The 18,064-nt window shown below is 42.1% G+C and overlaps 2 protein-coding genes and 1 long non-coding RNA gene across 15 annotated transcripts in view; 2 read left to right on the top strand and 1 right to left on the bottom strand.

Annotated features, from left to right (window-relative positions):
* The window catches only part of LOC107395268 (supervillin), a 50,454-nt gene extending 48,779 nt beyond the window's left edge, over nucleotides 1–1,675 (top strand). For all 11 annotated transcript variants that reach the window (XR_011515468.1, XM_070541555.1, XM_070541550.1 and 8 more), the window contains one exon: nucleotides 909–1,675. Coding sequence is in view for 10 of the 11 variants with exons in the window: in XM_070541555.1 (XP_070397656.1) it covers nucleotides 909–1,024 (116 nt within the window). In the remaining variant the exon portion in view is untranslated. The remainder of the gene's footprint in view (nucleotides 1–908) is intronic.
* Nucleotides 1,676–2,443: 768 nt separating this feature from the next.
* On the top strand, nucleotides 2,444–14,113 carry LOC107395266 (acyl-coenzyme A thioesterase 1). Of its 2 annotated transcripts, none has more exons than XM_054736697.2 (4): nucleotides 2,444–2,527; nucleotides 5,583–6,046; nucleotides 12,530–12,732; nucleotides 12,831–14,113. In XM_054736697.2, the coding sequence occupies exons 2-4, from the start codon at nucleotides 5,596–5,598 to the stop codon at nucleotides 13,437–13,439; spliced, it is 1,263 nt and encodes a 420-aa protein (XP_054592672.1). In that variant the 5' UTR covers nucleotides 2,444–2,527; nucleotides 5,583–5,595; the 3' UTR covers nucleotides 13,440–14,113. The 2 variants fall into 2 exon arrangements, with proteins under 2 accessions (XP_054592672.1, XP_015830098.2); XM_015974612.3 differs by lacking the exon at nucleotides 2,444–2,527 and adding an exon at nucleotides 5,067–5,230.
* Nucleotides 12,628–17,358, bottom strand: LOC139061716 (uncharacterized). 2 transcript variants are annotated; one of them, XR_011515469.1, is made up of 3 exons: nucleotides 17,286–17,358; nucleotides 17,098–17,174; nucleotides 12,628–12,714 (listed from the first exon to the last, which is right to left on the bottom strand). It is a non-coding gene; the product is annotated as an uncharacterized lncRNA (long non-coding RNA). The 2 variants fall into 2 exon arrangements; XR_011515470.1 differs by lacking the exon at nucleotides 12,628–12,714 and adding an exon at nucleotides 16,766–16,825.
* Between the last annotated feature and the right edge of the window lie 706 nt (nucleotides 17,359–18,064).

Raw genomic sequence — 18,064 nt, 5'->3', positions numbered from 1 at the left:
TGTGTGTGTGTGTGTGTGTGTGTGTGTGTGTGTGTGTGTGCTGTAAAGATGTGGTTGACTGGAAAAAATGTTAATGTTTTTTTAATTACAACCAGTCATTCCGAGTTTTTCATGCAGGCTTAACATGAAAACAGTTCCTATCTTCTGCAGTAGCTTCTGATTTAAAAAATAAATAAACGGTGAAATACTAGGATTTTAAAATCCTCACACTGTGATGTCACACTGAATTTGAATTCATGGCCTTGCCCATGTGGCTCCCGCCCATCCGCAGGAAGGCTTTTTTGCAGCGAGGAGAGAGAGCAGAGAGTGTGATGTGATAGTGACTTCACAACATGGCTGAAAGCGTTTTATTAGCCAATCAGAATCAAGGTGTGTGCATATCATTAATAATAATGGGTAATGCTGCTGTTTTCAGCTCACCTCTGCACCAGCAAACTTCTGCATCTCAGAACAAGAGCATCATAGATTTTTTTTTAAATGACACATAAGGCATTTATTTAATCTCGTGAACACTGCAAATGTGTAAATGGGCAAACCACACCTTTAATTGATCTCCTCCGCCACAGAAATGTTTCTACCTCAGACATTTTACAGATAAGGGGCTCAGATTTGATGTCCAATCAGCTGAGTTTCATTTCCAACACCAACAGAGATTGCTAACAGATTGTGTGAGGTTGCATGTAACGCTTCTTTCCAGAATACCAAAACATCCCTAAAACTAGAATTCTTCTATGAGAGGTGGCTGGCAATGATATGCATTCCTTTTAGGACCTTTAACAGACTCTCTCACACTCAGCTTGCACCAGTAAATGTGCTTTTTTGCAGCACCTGACCTTTATCGGCTGCAGGGAAATGCCAGCACGTTCCTGGACATGCTGACCTGCTTGTGTCTCTGTCTCCCTTTGCAGAAAGTTTTGGACATGAAGAGAGAAGAATACGAACGTCTGCCAGGGTGGAAGCAAGTGAACCTAAAGAAGGCCAAAGGACTGTTTTAGCTTCGTTTTTAACTGAAGGGTTCGAGTAGAGAAGAAGAAGCAGGAGAAAAGAGACCCAGGAGGATATTTCAGGAAAATCTGCAGAAAGCACAGGACCGGAGATGCACTTGTCCCATTTCTAGTCTTGTTTTATTTTCTCAGCTGTGTCAGTATTTAACTAAATTAAACGCAAGTGGTGCATCAGCAGGTAGAAACACCTCACTTTGGTTCTTGATGTGTCTTTTAAGTCTTCTTCTGAGCACTGAGGTCACCATTTGTGAAGAAGACAGAAATCTTAGACGCTTGCTGTCAGAGTGCCATGTTGTGGTTGTATGAGTGCAGCTGTATATAATGATGGTGTGTTTGTGCAAGTGGGTGTGTGTGTGTGTGAGAGAGAGACTTAAAAACAACCTCTGTTGCTGCAGGAGTTAGGAGGGAAGTCAGATGCTGTCAGACCTTGTGAGCAACTCTTCTCGCTACTTTGTTAAACTGCAAAGTGACTCAAACTTTATTAAATATCTGAGGTGACGAGTAACTCAAAGGCAGCAGTTTGGTCAAACTGAAAATACAGTGCCTTGCTTTTGTGTACAGTTTATATACAGAAATTCTAGTCTGCATTTTTAAAGACTTTCTTTGTGATATAAGAGATAGTAAATTAAATCCCAACAATGCTCAATAAAAATAAAGACTTGTTTCTGTCATTTGCTGCATGATAACTTGTTCTGCAGGCGTGTTTTGGTAATTATATGTGATTTCAAAAGAAAACAGGAATGTATTTATAAATACCAATTTAGTTATTTGATTTTTATTAAACACACACACACACACTTGCGTTTTGTAAAACTGAAGGTTCACGTTATCTGAAAATATTTCGTGTAAAAAAAGCCTTTTTAGCCCACAAAAAAAGAAAAAGTTACTTGTAATACCACTGCATGACCAGTGGAGGGCGACAAACGTCTACGCTAAGCAGAAGACAAAGATTAATATTACTATTACTATCGTCACATATTAATTATTATTAATATGTGACAAGAAAGTTGACGATAGTTCACGAAGGCTGTTTTGCTGACACATTTAGGAAGAATGGGGTTTAAGGAATGTTTCAAATGTGGTCCAAGAATTAAATTTTATGTTTTAAATAAAGTCTCAGAGGATTAAGATCCTAGCATCAGTGGACACTCAACCCCTTCACACACACACACACACACACACACACACACACACACACACACACACACACACACACACACACACACACACACACACACACACACACACACACACACACACACACACACACACACACACACACACACACACACACACACACACACACACACACACACACACACACACACACACACACACACACACACACACACACACACACCAAAGCAAACTAAGCTTGTGCTTGCTGAACTCACAACCATTGCTTTATGGTCGTGCCCCGGATGCTTGCGGGTCAAAAGGTAGCGGGTGTTTCCAGCAGACACGGGTGTTTCGGCTGAGCGAACACATTTAGATGTAACTCTGAGAAATCATTTGTGTTAAAGGTACGTTATGAGTTACTGTACTTCTTACCGATGTTTTCTTTTATCTGCATGACTGATCAGAGACTAGACACATTAACAAACTCTTGGTCACTCTTTAACCTGCAAAGGTGTGTGACTTGCAGCTTTCAGCGACTAAATGATATAATTTGTATTGCAGCTTTAGAAAACACACACATCAACCCTAATAGGCACGAGACCATCTATAAACCACACAAATGGCCTGGGTTCAGTCAGATTCATGTTTAAAACCTGTGACTCTTTGGTTTTGGTGAATAAAACAGCTGTAATAAACATTTGTCTCAACTGCATTTAAACCATAAACATGGTCACGTGCTTTCTGACCTTTACTCTTTGGATAAGCTCCTAAATGTGTCATCACTTTAACTTCTGATAATAAATAACTGCAGCTTTAAACTGATAAAACAACTAAACACTTTATTCGAGTTAGAATTTACCCAGAAACAAAAATATATCCAGCTACTTTGTAATGTTTAAGTCTCAGTATCTGTTATAAAGGTTTCCACCTACTGTGGTCTTTTTCTCACACACACATTCCCATATTTCAGAAAACATGTCCCACCAAGTCAGACTGAGGCTGCTGGCCAGCATCAGGTGTCTGTTTGACAAGCCCGTCCAGGTGAAGGTGAGCGGGCCGATGTTGAGGCAGGATGTCACCATGAGAGCCAGATCCATGATGAGAGAGGAGTGGAGTTCAGCTCCTCAGCCAAAGCTTTGAGAGTGTGAGTTATCCTGGAGCCGGACACATGCTGGAGCCTCCTTATGGACCCTTCTGCTTTACATGGGATGCTGTCTTGTGTGTGTGTGGGGGGGGACGGCGAACCCAAGGTGCACACTGCAGCTGAGGTCCACCTGTGGAAGAAGATCCAGGAGTTTTTAATAGCTCACCTGAGCTGTGATGCTGCTCGGACAAAATCCAGTTTATAGAAGAAAACATGCAGTAAAGAAAGAATTACAGTAATGTACGTAGGACTTTTGTCCGTCCATCCAGACGCAGCACCAGTCCCCTCATCGATCTCTCTCTCCATCTTTCCCTCACTTTTGAACAAGACCCTGAGATACGTAGACTCTTCCACTTGAAGCAGGACCTCGTCCCTGACCTGGAGAAGGCCTTCTAGCCTTTTCGGACTCAAGACTGTGGCCTTGGATTTAGAGAAGCTGATTCTCGTCCCAGCTACTTCACATTCGGCTGCGAACCGCTCCAGCAACAGCTGGAGATCAGGACTTCTGTATAAAAAGCATTTTTAATTACATAAGAGAAATATTTTTGAAAGTTCTTTACAAATGCCACTTAAAACTACACAAGTGTGTAATTTAATCCTTGTGAAACGTTATAATGGTGATTGGGCTTCTCTGGTCAGACTAATATTTCAATATTAATTTCATTAACCATCGAGGCCTATTTCAGATTTTTGGAGCTGTTAAGGGAAAACAAACCGGATTTGTTGATTTTGTTGAAACCATTATTGATTGATTTCTTATTGATAAGCATTCAAATATCTCAATGAATAAAGAATAAAGATTACCACAAAGCAAGAAACACAAAACAAGGCTAATCAAAAGGTTTTGGCTGAAGCATTTGCTTATTGCGCCAAACCTTTTAACAAAGATCTTTTAGCAAAGATCTCAACAATAAAACAAAGCAAAACAAACAAACAGACAAACAAAATAAAAACACTCTACACCTTAGATAAGTAACTACATCAAAGCAAAACAATCAAGAGTGTCAGTGTTATTATTATTATTGCTCTTTTCATTCTTGGTTTATATATTTTTCTAATACTCTATTTTTAAACATATTTTTAAACAAGGGAAATGAACTACATCTTTTAAAATCACTGTCATTGCTATTCCACAGGTTAACTCCTCTAACAGAAACACATCTCTGCTTTATATTTGTCCTTATCTTATTTGTGTTAAAGAATTCTGTTCCCCTTAAGTCATATTGACTCTCTCTGACTTTGAACAGCTTCTGAGTACTGCGGGAAAGCAAGTTATTTTGTGCTTTATACATTATCCGTGCCATTTTGTATTCGACTAAATCATACAATTTCAGGGTATTCAGATTAATAAACAAAACATTAGTTGATTCTATGTAGTTAGATTGGTTTATAATTCTTATGGCTCTTTTTGTAACTTGAAAATAGGAAGAGTATTTGTTTTATATGCATTACCCCATATCTCTATTGTTCAGACAAAACCAAAAAGAAAGGTCCACTTTTCTTTTCTTCTTCAAATGATTTAAAAAAATATAATTTAAATTCAGGCATACTGTGTTATACTGTTACAGAATACGGTTATTGTTGTTGTGTTCTGTAGTTAGAAATCGTTTTTGTAAACATGGTAGATTTCCAGTGACAACAAATGTCTGCATTCCTATTTATGTTGAAAAGAGATTCTGAAGTAGATGCTTGGCAACAACAAAAGCTTTGCAGGTTGATTGGATTTTTAAAATTAATGAAAAAGGTGCAAAGATTTTGCGAGTGCGACATTTATTTTGAAAATCAAGTGACGTCACTTCCTGTACTTGAATTTTCGTGGAGGACCTTTCATAACAAACTTTCTGACAGCTTTAAAAGTCCGGTCGTGTCTCCTAGCGGACGTAGACGCGTTTAACTAAACAAAGGGCTTAAATATCGGGTGTTAATCAGAGAATCACTTCCGTTTGGGCAGAAATACGCGAAGGTAAGGCTAACGTTTGGGCCGGGGGCTAGCTAGCTAAGCGCTCAGCTGCACGGACGGTTCTGAGTCTGACGGGAATGTTTATGGATCCGTTTTAAAGTTTTTCTGGTGTAAAAACGCAACAAAATAATGATTTGTCACAAACGCACAAGCTTTTTAATCAAACAGTGATTAAAAGTGTTTATTAGAGTGGTCATGAGACATTTAAAGTCTTTAGAAATGCGTGGTTTTTTTCAGTTACTTAAGATGTCACATATTTGGGATGGGCCTTTTTTTTTTGTTATATTTTGATTCCAAGCCACTTTACCCACCAGTTTCTAGTATGCACCAATCGGGTTTGATCCTTTTTCTGCAGGTCACCAACTGAAATGTCCACCCAAGTTCGACTGAGGCTGCTGCCAAGTGCCAGGTGCTTGTACGACGAGCCCATTCAGGTCAAAGTGACAGGGTTGAGGTCAAGGCAGGAGGTCACCATGAGAGCCAGATCCACCGATGAGAAGGGAGTGGTGTTCAGCTCCTCTGCCACCTACAGAGCTGATGGGAACGGGGAGATCGACCTGAACAGAGACCCCTCAACCGGTGGGAGCTTCCATGGAGTTGAACCCATGGGTCTGCTGTGGTCCATGAAGCCACACATGTTACACAAAAAGTTTCAAAAGTCAAATTCTTTAAACCCACATGTGGTGAAGTTCTCTGTTCATGAAGAAGCAGACAGGATGCTGGCGGAGGCAATCAATGAGAGGTTTCTGCTCGGAGATGGAGTCAGCCGGGTTCCTGTCAGACATGGGGGTATTCGTGGAGCCCTGTTTTCTCCTCCAGGTTAATTTATGTGAACATAAACATGCATGCACCTGTACGTCATGATCATGATCCTCCAGACCAGGGGTCTCATTTATCAAACATTGCGTAGAATCCTTACTAAAACCGTACTTAAGCTCAGCAAAAAAATGTACTTACGCCAAGTAGGTCTGTGATCTATCAAACATGGAGTACGCACAGCTGCACGCAATCTCCGCTTCATAAATCAGAAACTATTTAGAATGTTTCTCAGCTGCATTTTAGTCACATCCCGCCCTCACCACGCCCACTTACTGCCATAAATAGTCAATGCAAAGTGCCTTGTGGATCTCATGCATATACATAAGCCGGCTGTTGCAGCGCTCCACCAATGACGATGGCGACCGTAGCTCAAGGCAGATCAAGGAAGCACAATTTCACAGAAGCAGAAGTTGAGGTACTTGTGGGTGAGGTGGAGAAATTAAAGGAAGTGCTTTTGCAAAACAAATAAGAGAAAATCCACGGAGTGGCACAGCGTTGCTGAAGCCATCAATGGGAGTTCTTCAGAGAGATCTGTGGCGGATTTAAAAATGATCCAAATCAGGATTTGATCCCCAGACTCGCAGGTGAAAGTCATGCACGCTAACCAGTCAGCCAAACAGAGGTCTCCCCTGTACAAGTAGGCAGGGCGTATGATCAATCAAGTCACAGTGACAGGACACACACTGTCACCGACGCACGACATTCTGTCTCAATCTGTCCCCCTGCTGACATTCTGCACTCCGTATTCTGAGCTTCAGGCTGTGTGTGTGTGTGTGTGTGTGCATGTGGGGGGTCTTGTTCTGTGTGAAAACGAAGCAGTACAAGTGATAATGCTGCAGGATTTCATAATTTTATCCTTCTCAGCAGCAGCACTGCAGGTGCTCTCCATGTCCAAAATGTGTATAAGCCAGGTCCTTGGTCAACTTAAAGTTGCGCACATTTTTCCCGACCGGAAAAGGGTGGCTTGCCAACTCTGGGTCGGGGGAGAGGTCCTACCTCAAGTGGAAGAGTTTTAAGTATCTCGGGGTCTTGTTCACGAGTGAGGGTAGGAGGGATCCGGAGATCGACAGGCAGATTGGTTCAGCGTCTGCAGTGATGCGGACGCTGAGCCGATCTGTCGTGGTGAAGAGGGAGCTGAGTCAGAAAGCCAGGCTCTCGATTTACCGGTCGATCTACGTCCCAATCCTCACCTATGGTCATGAGCTTTGGGTAATGACCGAAAGAACGAGATCGCGGATACAAGCGGCCGAAATGAGTTTCCTCCGTAGGGTGGCTGGGCTCAGCCTTAGAGATAGGGTGAGGAGCTCGGACATTCGGGAGGGACTCGGAGTAGAACTGCTGCTCCTCCGGATCGAAAGGAGCCAGTTGAGGTGGTTTGGGCATCTGGTCAGGATGCCTCCCCGGGGAGGTGTTTCGGGCATGTCCTGCCGGCAAGAGGCCCCCGGGTTGACCCAGGACACGTTGGAGAAGTTACATCTCCAATCTGGTCCGGGAACGCCTTGGGGTCCTGCCAGAGGAGCTGGTGGAGGTGGCCGGGGAGAGGACGGTCTGGAGCTCCCTAGTTGGGATGCTGCCCCCGCGACCCGGACCCGGATAAGCGGAGGAAGACGACGACAACGACATTTTTCCGCTAAGTTTTCTTTCATAAATCCCAAAGTTTGCGTGGAAAGTAGCTTACGCAGGTTTCCGACTCCGTTTTGTGCGGAAGCAAGCTTGATAAATGAGGCCCCAGGAGAATAGCACATTTCATACCCTGAAGCAATTCAGTTGCTTTCCAAAATCTAATTTCAAATACTCAAATTAAATTAGATGTAAGAAATGAAATTAAAAGGGTGAGCAGGTACAGTGCAGAAAGTACAGCATAAGAAAAATTCACTCAGAGGCTGATGAATACATTAAGGTTTTTAATTTTGATATTAAAAAAGTTGGGGCACATTCAAGGGAAGCCGACTCCGTCTTTGTGCAGCTAAAAGCAGTTTCACCCTGTTTAGTTCTGACCCGGGATTCTACCGGCTGACTGCTTCCTACGAACCTCAGAGCCCTGCTGGGGCATGTACAGCCAGGAGATCTGACGTATATTAGCCTTATGCCCATGAGTGATTTATAAACCAGTAGAAGCACTTAATGGATTCTTTAGTAGGGCTGGACAATATTTCAAACGCACAGGCCGTACTTTTGCCGGGGGGTGGGTTGGGGGGTGTTATTGGTTAGATATTGGAAGTGTGGCATAAGAGCGTGTGGAGAGGGGCAGATCCTCTCACGCTCAATCTTTGAGTTGGCAGCCCTGGTGAAAACAGGATGATATGAAGTCATTTCTTGTCAAGGCTGTAAATATCACATGTATATTGTGAATAACGTGCTGCGGCTGAATATTATCAATGTGCATTTTTTCCATATTTTCCAGCCTTATTCTGTAGTTTACTGGTAACCAGTGATGAGATTTAAGAACAGGAGTGATGTGCTCGGTTCTCTAGGTTCTTGTTAAGACCCTAACAGCAACATTCTGAATAAGCTGCAGTTTCTTCGCAGCTTGTTTGTGTAGGCCACTCAAAGACCATTGCAATAGTCCAGCCTGCTGGGGATGAACACATGAATGAGTTTCTTTAGGTCCTGTCTGGACATGAGACCTCTGAGTTTTGCTATTTGATGAAGATGATAAAACGCAGATCTGGTTATAGCCTTAGTGTGACCAGCCTGGTTTGGGATAAGAAATCAGGCCTAACTGTAACGGCTCACCCTTTAACTTAGTTATTTTTTTCTGATTCTTAAATCTGAAATTAATTTGTGTTTTTATTTTAATTTGCATTTATTTTTGTTTTAGCTGCTGTCACATTATTTTAATGTTCATATTCCGGTTAATGGAAAGCACATAAAATGCTTCTACGTTTGAAATGTGCGATTCAAATAAAGCTGCCCTGCCTAACTTTGTCGGAAGACTAGTTAGCCTCAACAGCAGCAAACAGAACACGGGCATTGTTGATATTATCACTGATAACTTTGGAGAAAAAGGCTCGTCTTGCCTTCTTTGATGCAAGTACGCAGCTGCATTTTGAAGGTCTCATAGTGACATGGTAGGCTACATTTGCTCCTTTATGCTCAGCTTTCCTGCATTCTGAGTCAGTGAACCTCCAGTGAGCTTTTTGTTTGCCAGAGATAAGTTCGACCTTTTCGGGTGCAAAGGACTTTTGCAGTTCAAGTGATTTAGAAGTGGATCAACACAGCTGGTTGTTAATTTTACTGACGTTTTCTTACGTTCTATAAATGATAAATGACCCGCACTTGTATATCGCTTCTCAGGGTAAGGACTAGGGGCTGCATGACTCGATATTTTTTTAAGTCAACAGTCAAGTAATGAAAATCGAGTCGACTTTGACTAGTCGTTGATGACGTCATACACCTGAAGCGGGGGTGGGGGGTTCGTTCGTTCGTTCGCTGGAGTTTTTGACAATTAAAATTGTGCCCACATTTTCAAAGTTAAACACATCTCTTTTAACAACGGTAGTTTCTGCATCTATACTGCTCCGCTTCAGCTCTCTCCCCCCCTCCCCCTGCGCAGTGCGCCTGCAGCCTCTCGGAGTTCCTGCTGCTCTAAACATTAAAATAATTATTTCATTTTCTGTTCCTCACTTCTGATTACCTTCAATGGTGTCTGTTTGTTGCAACCACCAGGTACAAAAACTAACTTGTTTTTATTTGACTATTTTTCTGTCCTGCCTGTTTATTATCTTCCTGCATCTCCTCTCAATCCTAAAGAAAAACTGCTACCTGGCTTCATATATATTCACCTTATGAGTTACCTTTGAACTGCAGCTCTAAAAGATCTACCGACCGCAAAAACAGCGGAGCGCGCACCGGTGAGGTGATGTCACCGGGGACAAAACAGGTGATGCGCTCCGCGCCATGCATCAGGCACAAATAAAAGACAGAAAACATAAAAGGAAATGAGCAGACATAAACGATCGCGTGTTAAATTTGTTTGTGAGGTGGCGACACCTGATTTGATGATGTTACTGTGGCCGTGCTCAGGACGCAGATGTCTGGAGCGCGTCAACGATCAGAGCTTTGCATGCGCAAGCCGGTTAAGGTTAGGATGGGGGTGAGGGGAAGGTTAAATTGCAAGAGGGTAAACGCCACAATTTGGTTAAATGTCCGTTTCACGGCGGGTGTCAGTACCAACCTCCCGACACGCAGGGGCTCATCACCTGCTGTCTTTTCCGAGGACTGCATCTTGTCGGTCATTATCACGTGACAGCGACTAGTCGACGACAGGCATAAAAAGTCTCTACAGAGCAGTGAAGTCGACTAGTTCATACAACCTTAGTAAGGACTCCAAAGCACTTTACACTACAGTGTATCATTCTGCCAATCACACTCACATTCACACCCTGGTGGTGATGGGCTACGATGTAGCCACAGCTGCCCTGGGGCACGCTGACCGAGGCGAGGCTGCCGAGCACAGGCGCCACCGGTCCCTCCGACCACCACCAGCAAGCAAGGCGGGGTAAGTGTCTTGCCCAAGGACACAACAGCAGAATTCTCTGTCCGGAGCTGGGATCGAACCTGCAACCTTCTTATTACTGGACAACCCGCTCAACCTGTTAAGCTACTGCTGCTATAAAAACTGAAGCAGTGTGATCACTCAGATACCTTTTTTGGAGAACAACTGAGGTGTTGTGTGGAGCAGGAAACTGGTGTTAGACTAAACGCAGAAGTGGTCAGATAGATCTTTACATCAACATCTTTGGTTAGGATTAAGTCAGGTGTGTGAACCTTGAGTGTGTGTGTTGGATCATGTACTCGGTGTTGCTCATCAAATAGTCCGAGCGCTCCAAAGAATTTTTCTGCAGCTATATCCTCGGCACCATCAACGTCAGTGATGCATTAAGTTCTTTTTTGCGTGTACAGCACTTCGGTTTGCCTCCCAGCTGATGGAAAGCTCTTTATACATAAAGTTAATCACGATGATGAACGTGAATATTAAAGTTACCAGTTATGAGAGGTAGATGTTTAAGGTGTGTTGTCATAACAGCGTAGTACCTTCCAACTCAACCTTTCAAATACTCGCTGCTGTTAACAAGCAGCAACTGTTTATCAAATCACAAGAAAGAAAGCTCACTTAAAGGGATGCTTTGCAAATTTTTCCTATCTCTAAATCACTTTCTTGAGCCAGTTTGTGCTAAAATGACCCTTTCCAAGGTTAATGAAGACGGCCCAAACCCTATCGCCCCCTGTGGCCAGAATACTCCACTTGCAACTTCAGAGTTGCCGGTCTGATCTGTTGGGACTTAGTAAAACATTGAGCTGAGATGCCTTGCGCTGCTGTCTGGCTCCAGCACGTTTCCTGCATGTTTTAGGCTACGTTCACACTGCAGGCCTTGATGCTCAATTCTGATTTTTGGAGTAAATTGGATTTTTTTGTGTGGCTGTTCACACAACATCAAACTCTCCAGTGTGAACGCTTCACAGCCCCAAAGCGACCCGCATGTGCAGAAGACAAGAAGTCCCACAGTGGAGAAACCAGGAGTGGCGGAGTTGTGATGTGAAAGTTTTCACTGACAGTTTATCTGCAGGATCACACCTGTAAATCCTTCCGTTTTGGGCTGGAACCCGTTTTAAAAACCGTAAACTATTTTACTCCTTGTTTCCGCCGTCATCCTGAATTATTATTCACGGCGAATCCCCCTCTCACGGAGACAGAAACCGGTGAAACGCTTCACTCCAGCAGCACCTCCCGCTTCCGTTCTCATGCTCTCCTGTATTTTTAATTTCAAAACTTAAAACAGGATGTTCTGTCAGCGCTTCTCCACAGGAACATCCACCACGACGCTCACCCCAGCTAACTCAGTGACGTAGGAGACAGATTTAATGCAACATAACTGTTCAGACTGCAGTTGCTTTCAAAAACATCAGATATGTGTCAGAATTAGTGCTACTAGTGACATGGATCACATTTAAAAAAATCGGATCTGTGCCATTTAGGCTGTGATAAAATAATCAGATATGGGTCGCACGTGGGGAAAAAAGTGGATTTGATGTGCTTTTGCCTGCAGTGTGAACGTAGACTTAGATTGAGAAAACCGCTGATTTGTTTAATTCAGCGATGAATCGCTCCTGTAGACACTAATGAAGGCTGAGGAGACGTTTCAGCCGTTAGATTAAGGTGTTAAAAAGACAAATGCAAAGCGAGGAGAAATGCTTTGCTTTTGGTTCTACTAAACAAACACTAGGGGCAGCTAAAAGCAAGCCAAAACGGCCTAATCTCCCTTTAAGGTCAACGTTTAAAGATTTACCAGCCTTTCTGTTGAGAAAGTGAACGTTTTGATGTTTTAGAATGACTTTGTTGCTCTATAACAGGAAAGTCAGACATTAGGTGCCTTCAACAGCGTTTGTTTACAATGTTAAGGAAGTTATTTTTTGACTGAAAGTTAATAGCTGTGCATTACTAAGAATGTACTGACTTGTATTGTTTTATTTTTCCAACAGGCACTGGTCCGTTTCCTGCTGTGCTGGACCTGTACACGTTCGGTGGAGGCCTGTCAGAGAGGAGAGCCGCTCTGCTGGCCAGTCGGGGATTCCTGGTTCTGACGGTGGCTCTGTACGGCCACGATGACCAGCCGCAGAATGTCACAAAAGTCCATCTGGAATATTTTGAAGAAGCAATCGATTTTCTAAGAAAAAAAGAGCAGGTGTGATTTTTAGTTCTTTGCACACACAGATAAAGTTTTCGTCTTTAAACGTGAAAAGCGTAATACCACACAGGGTGAATGTTTTCTTGTTTCCACAGGCAGGTGGCAAAGGAGTTGGTGTGATTTCACTTTCTAAAAGTGGAGACCTTGCTCTGTCAGCAGCCTCTTACCTGCCAGGTATTGAGGCTGCTGTTTGGATCAATGGTTGCTCTGCTAACGTAGCGTTGCCTCTCTACTATAAGAAGACACTAATCCATCCTCCATTAATGTTTGACTCCAAGAAAATAATTCTCACTGACTCAGGGGCTGCCATTTCCAAGTATGCCATGCACGATCCTCGTAAAGAACAATACAGGGCCACCCTGATCCCGATAGAGCAAGCCAGTTGTCGTTTACTCTTTGTGGCCTCAGAGGATGACCTGAATTGGGACAGCAAGGCCTACATGGAGCAGCTGGTGGAGAGGCTGAAGCATCATGGGAAGGAGAACTTTGAAAGAGTGAGCTATCCTGGAGCTGGACACTATTTAGAGCCTCCTTATGGACCGTTCTGCTCCTCCAGCCTTCATGCGGTTGCTGGTAGACCAGTTATGTGGGGGGGTGAGCCCAGGTCTCACGCTGCAGCTGAGATCCATGCATGGAAGAAGATCCAGGAGTTCTTTAAGACTCACTTGAGCTGTGATGCTGCGAAGAGTACATCCAAGTTATAGATTCAAGCTGGATGGTTGAAAGTGTGAAGAACAAGTCACCTAAAATATGATGATTATAGCAAATACAGCCAGAAACTGGATCCGTGAAACTAAACATGTAGCGTAAAGATTCTCTTGGTTCTTTTTAAGACTCCAGCAGCAGCATTCTGATTAAGCTGCACCTGCTTCACATCTTTTTTTGGGAAGACCAGTCAAAAGACCACAGCAATAGTCCAGCCTGCCCAGATGAACGCATGAATGAGTTTCTCTAGGTCTTGTCTGGACATGAGACCTCTGAGTCGTGCTCTTTGATGAAAATGAGAAAACACAGGTTCTTTCCTCTTGAAAGAAGGATTTGAAGTTTGCTGAACTTACAGCCATTTTCCCTCCGTTTTTCTCTGTGTCTGGTGGTGACACTGGTGGTCCTGTGGCCTCATTTATCAGCCATACTTAAGAACGGATCTGTGCATATATTGTGAGTAGGAACTATTTTACGCATTGTGCGGTATTAATAATTTAGTACCTGTACGTGAAAACGTTCCTAAACATAAGTAAACTTCAGACCATGTGTAGGAACAGCATCTAGTGGTGGAACGGAGGAAATGCAACACCGAAGGTCTCAGTCGTCCACACATGTTCCTCATGTTTACCCAATAAATAAATATCGGTGCTACAATACCTGACGGGAATCTGACATTGTAGAATAGGTGTTGAGTCTTCTGTAATCACAGTTGTTACTCTTCCCATTTTTATGATGTTTTTAACCATTTTTAATTCATTAATATGATTTTTAATACAATTTTATTATATAATATTTTTGTCCTTGTGAAACTCCTCATGATTTTGCTTGAGATGTGCTGGATTAAAGATAGTTTCTTCTTATTATTGAGAGTTTGTCAGTGTGCTCTGTAGAGTAGCCTAAACGCGTTTCCAGGAGTGCACAGACAGGAGGTCCGTCTGGAGCTGTGCTGTGATTTGGGACCCTTTGTGGAGTGACAGATGACCCGCCTGAAACCGATATCAGACCATATTCTGTTTTACAACTACAAAAAACCCCTAGAACCTCCTCTGTTTCCCGACCACACCAGATCATACATGCGTTGTCAAGGCAACCAGTCTAAATGACAGCTCAGAAGAGGCTGCACTCTCAACATTTCCAAATGAAACTAACTCCAACCAGAAGGACTCCTTAAATGTCAAATGTAAATGACAACCGGTTACTTTACGATTGATTACATTAAAGTTTTTATTTATTCCTGACAGGAACCTCTCATCTGTCTCGACCATGCTTATAACCTCTGCAGCTTGTTTGATTCTTTTGCAACTCGGCAGCCCATGTTTCGATCTCGCAACAAAGTTTTCTTTGGTTTTTCCGGGTAGAATGCAGGGAATTCTACCAAATATGGTTAATTGAGAGTGTTTCTGTGGGATTTTACATCAGATGAGTTTGGATGAACATGCGTACGAGAGGCCACCGCATGTTTCATAAATCAGGATTTTGACCGTTAGACATTCTAAATTTCGTTCATAAGAAGGAATTTAGGAATATTTCTGCGGACGTTTGATGAATGAAGCCCATGGACTTATTTTCACATAAAGCTTAAAATACTAAGCCTAAAACTCTAGCTACATGCTGAAAGCAAGGCGATGAGTCATTTTTGAACAGAAGTCATTATCTTCTAGACGTTGATTTGTTTGTAAGTTCAGCGATGGCCATTCTGGAGAAAAGGTCTACAAACTTGAGAATTAAATCTAAGCCAAAAAATGGAAAAAGTATGATTAAGTTTTCAAGTTTCCTGTTTTAGCTTCAACATTTGGTCAAACCATAAAAGTTGTTTAGACTTTGTTCTCTGGAATTCAAACCAAATAAAAGGGGAGCTTTTGACTCAACTGAACACTTTTTAGGTGTTATAGCAAAAAAAGAAAAAATTAAATAACAACAAAGGAACACCTTGTTCATTTTTTAAGAATAAACCATTATTCATTAGTAACCTTTACTCTGTTTGGTAGCTAGCTGTTCTCTAGGGATGAGCGAGTACACCACTATCTATCTGTACAACCAACTAAATTATCTGTATCTGTACTCGGAATGGACGTGGCATAACCCAGAAGTGGGCGTGGTTTAACCGGAAGTGGGTGTGGTTTACATCAATATATTATTTTAAGTCTGAAATTGATATGGAATGATCAGAAGTTGATATGTGTATTGTTTATTTTAGGGATGAGCCAGATACTTGTTTTAGACGAGTATCCGGTACGGATAAAGCATTTTTGACGAATACGAGCATGAAACGAGTAAACCTCGTAAATATCTGTAATCGTGCTGAAGGAAAATCCTCATTGGGTAACTGACTGTCTTCACGCTCTGTGATTGGCCAGTCACATAGAGCGCCCGCCCCTCCCTACACACAAAACTCTAGCCGGCCGGGAGCGCAGTCCGTCCGGCTCATCCACGCACACACACAGACCGTAACGGATCTCGCTGTAATTGCTTCACTGTTTCTCACATTTCTTCAGTTTTCCCTAGGTTTTCTTCAGCTCGCCTCTTTTTCGGTTGAATATTTAAAGTTACTTTTTCCGTAACTTACATGGTGCATTTGACAAGACAGAGCTGACGTGCTGCATCAGTCACTCACTACCTCCGCTCCAGTCGTTTTTTTTTTAACTCCATCTCTCTCCCTCTCACCCTCTCTATCTCTCTCAGACACAAACACCTTAATCAACATTGTTTATGTTTAAATTTGTGTGGGGCAAAATGCCAAGAACATTAAGAAAAAAATCAGTGTAATCAAATTAAAATAAAAAAATTCATAAAGTTGTGTCTGGTTCTAGCATTTCATATTTCCTAGTTCCTACTGCATGAGTTCAGATGTATTAATCCATGCACTTTAATATTAATGTTCTGATTTTATTGAAACACTTGTTCTGTAATAGTTTTTTACTATTGTGATAACAATATTTAATCTCAATTCTGAGGCTGCTCTGTAAATAGTTTTCAAATAAACAATACACATATCAACTTCTGATCATTCCTTATCAATTTCAGACTAAAAATAATATATTGATGTAAACCACGCCCACTTCCGGGTTATGCCACGCCCATTCCGAGTACAGATACAGATAATTTAGTTGGTTGAACAGATACAGATAGTGGTGTACTCGCTCATCCCTAATAACCAACAATAACCATATTAATAACAATAACAAACACAATAGCTGAGTCTGTGTGACATCATAAAGGAGGGTTTGAACCCGGAAGATTCCATTAATTAATGTGTGTTTTATTCATATTTATATTAATACTAATTGTAGCGGCCCACTTGGAATAACCACGCAAGATGCAGAGCTTCGACTGGTGCAACTTTAATCCTCTCCTTCTTTCACCTTGCATTATGACACCGTGAAAACTATATGAACAGAAAATGCAAATATCACAGTACCATAATATTTCCACAAATAATGCATAGAAATCATGTTTACATTTTAAACTTAACACAAACAATTTTAGTAAACAAATAATGAATTTTACATGAAAGTAGCCGTTTTTAGCCGTTATAGGTTGTAGTTCTTATTTAAATAAAATAATGACAGTTTCCTTCCATTTGAAATCAAATGAACAACTCGTGAAATCAAATAAACAACTCGTTTCACACTGAATACACCATCAGTCTCCCCCTACCTCCTTCTGCTTCCAAGGGCGCTAAGTTTGAGCTCAGCCTGCTAGCAGCCTATCTTCCACACTTCATAGTGATGTCCCTTAAACATGACATACAAACAGCACAAATATGAAGCAAACCACTGTAAAATACCCTTTCACGAGTTTCCATGTAGAATATGACAAATAAATAGCATATTTGCATGTTTTACCAACTCTGGAGCAACACGAGCATGTCGTTATGATGAGCCGGGAGCTGAACGTTTAACGTATACAACAGCAAGTAGTAGAAGAACAGGAAGTAGTAGAAGAAGAGGGGGTGCTCTTCAAAATAAAAGCACAAAACGTAAAGTGACAGAACTGCTTTGTTTACCACGAACATCATTTGTTGCCATTTACACTCCCACCAAATCCTACTACAATGAACGAACGAGTACACAAAGAGCAAGTGAATTGTATAGGATTTCTTAACTCTAATAAATGAAAACCTTAAGTTGAACTATCAGAAGTATGTAGCTGAACTACAACATACACAATGAAGCCGTGCGCACACAAACAGTTGTTACTGTCTGTTCTACTCAGTTCTCAAGGAGAAGCACTAATTTTTGGATTGGTCTCTCAATAACTGAAGGTTTGGAGGGGGGATCTTGTTTTCTTTGAGGCTTTCGCTCTCCTACTTGCACTTTGACTCGATGGACTAAGCCATCGCTGTCTTGAACAGTCTCCACCACTCGTCCTAGAGGCCAATGATTTCTCGGGAGGTTGTCGTCTTTAATGATGACAATATCATTGACTCTGAGGTTACGCTGAGGTAAGTGCCATTTTTGTCTTGTGGATATGTTTGAGTAGATACTCCCTTTTCCAGCGACTCCAGAATTGTTCAATGAGATACTGAACTCTCCTCCATCTCTTCGTAGCGTACAAATCTTCCTTGACAAATACTCCAGGGGGAGGAAGAGCAACTTTAAATTTCATCGTGATGAGGTGATTA

Source organism: Nothobranchius furzeri, chromosome 11 (genome assembly GCF_043380555.1).
Source record: "Nothobranchius furzeri strain GRZ-AD chromosome 11, NfurGRZ-RIMD1, whole genome shotgun sequence".
Lineage (NCBI taxonomy): Eukaryota > Metazoa > Chordata > Actinopteri > Cyprinodontiformes > Nothobranchiidae > Nothobranchius > Nothobranchius furzeri.
The sequence above is the reverse complement of the archived record's forward strand: the minus strand, read 5'-3'. Positions and strand labels throughout refer to the sequence as shown.

Excerpts from the sequence above, each read along its gene's own strand:
- LOC107395266 (XM_054736697.2), top strand. The coding sequence starts at position 5,596 with ATGTCCACCCAAGTTCGACTGAGGCTGCTGCCAAGTGCCAGGTGCTTG. Across the intron at positions 6,047-12,529 it reads AGCCCTGTTTTCTCCTCCAG|GCACTGGTCCGTTTCCTGCT; the intron begins GTTAATTTATGT and ends TTTTTCCAACAG. Across the intron at positions 12,733-12,830 it reads TTCTAAGAAAAAAAGAGCAG|GCAGGTGGCAAAGGAGTTGG; the intron begins GTGTGATTTTTA and ends TTGTTTCCACAG.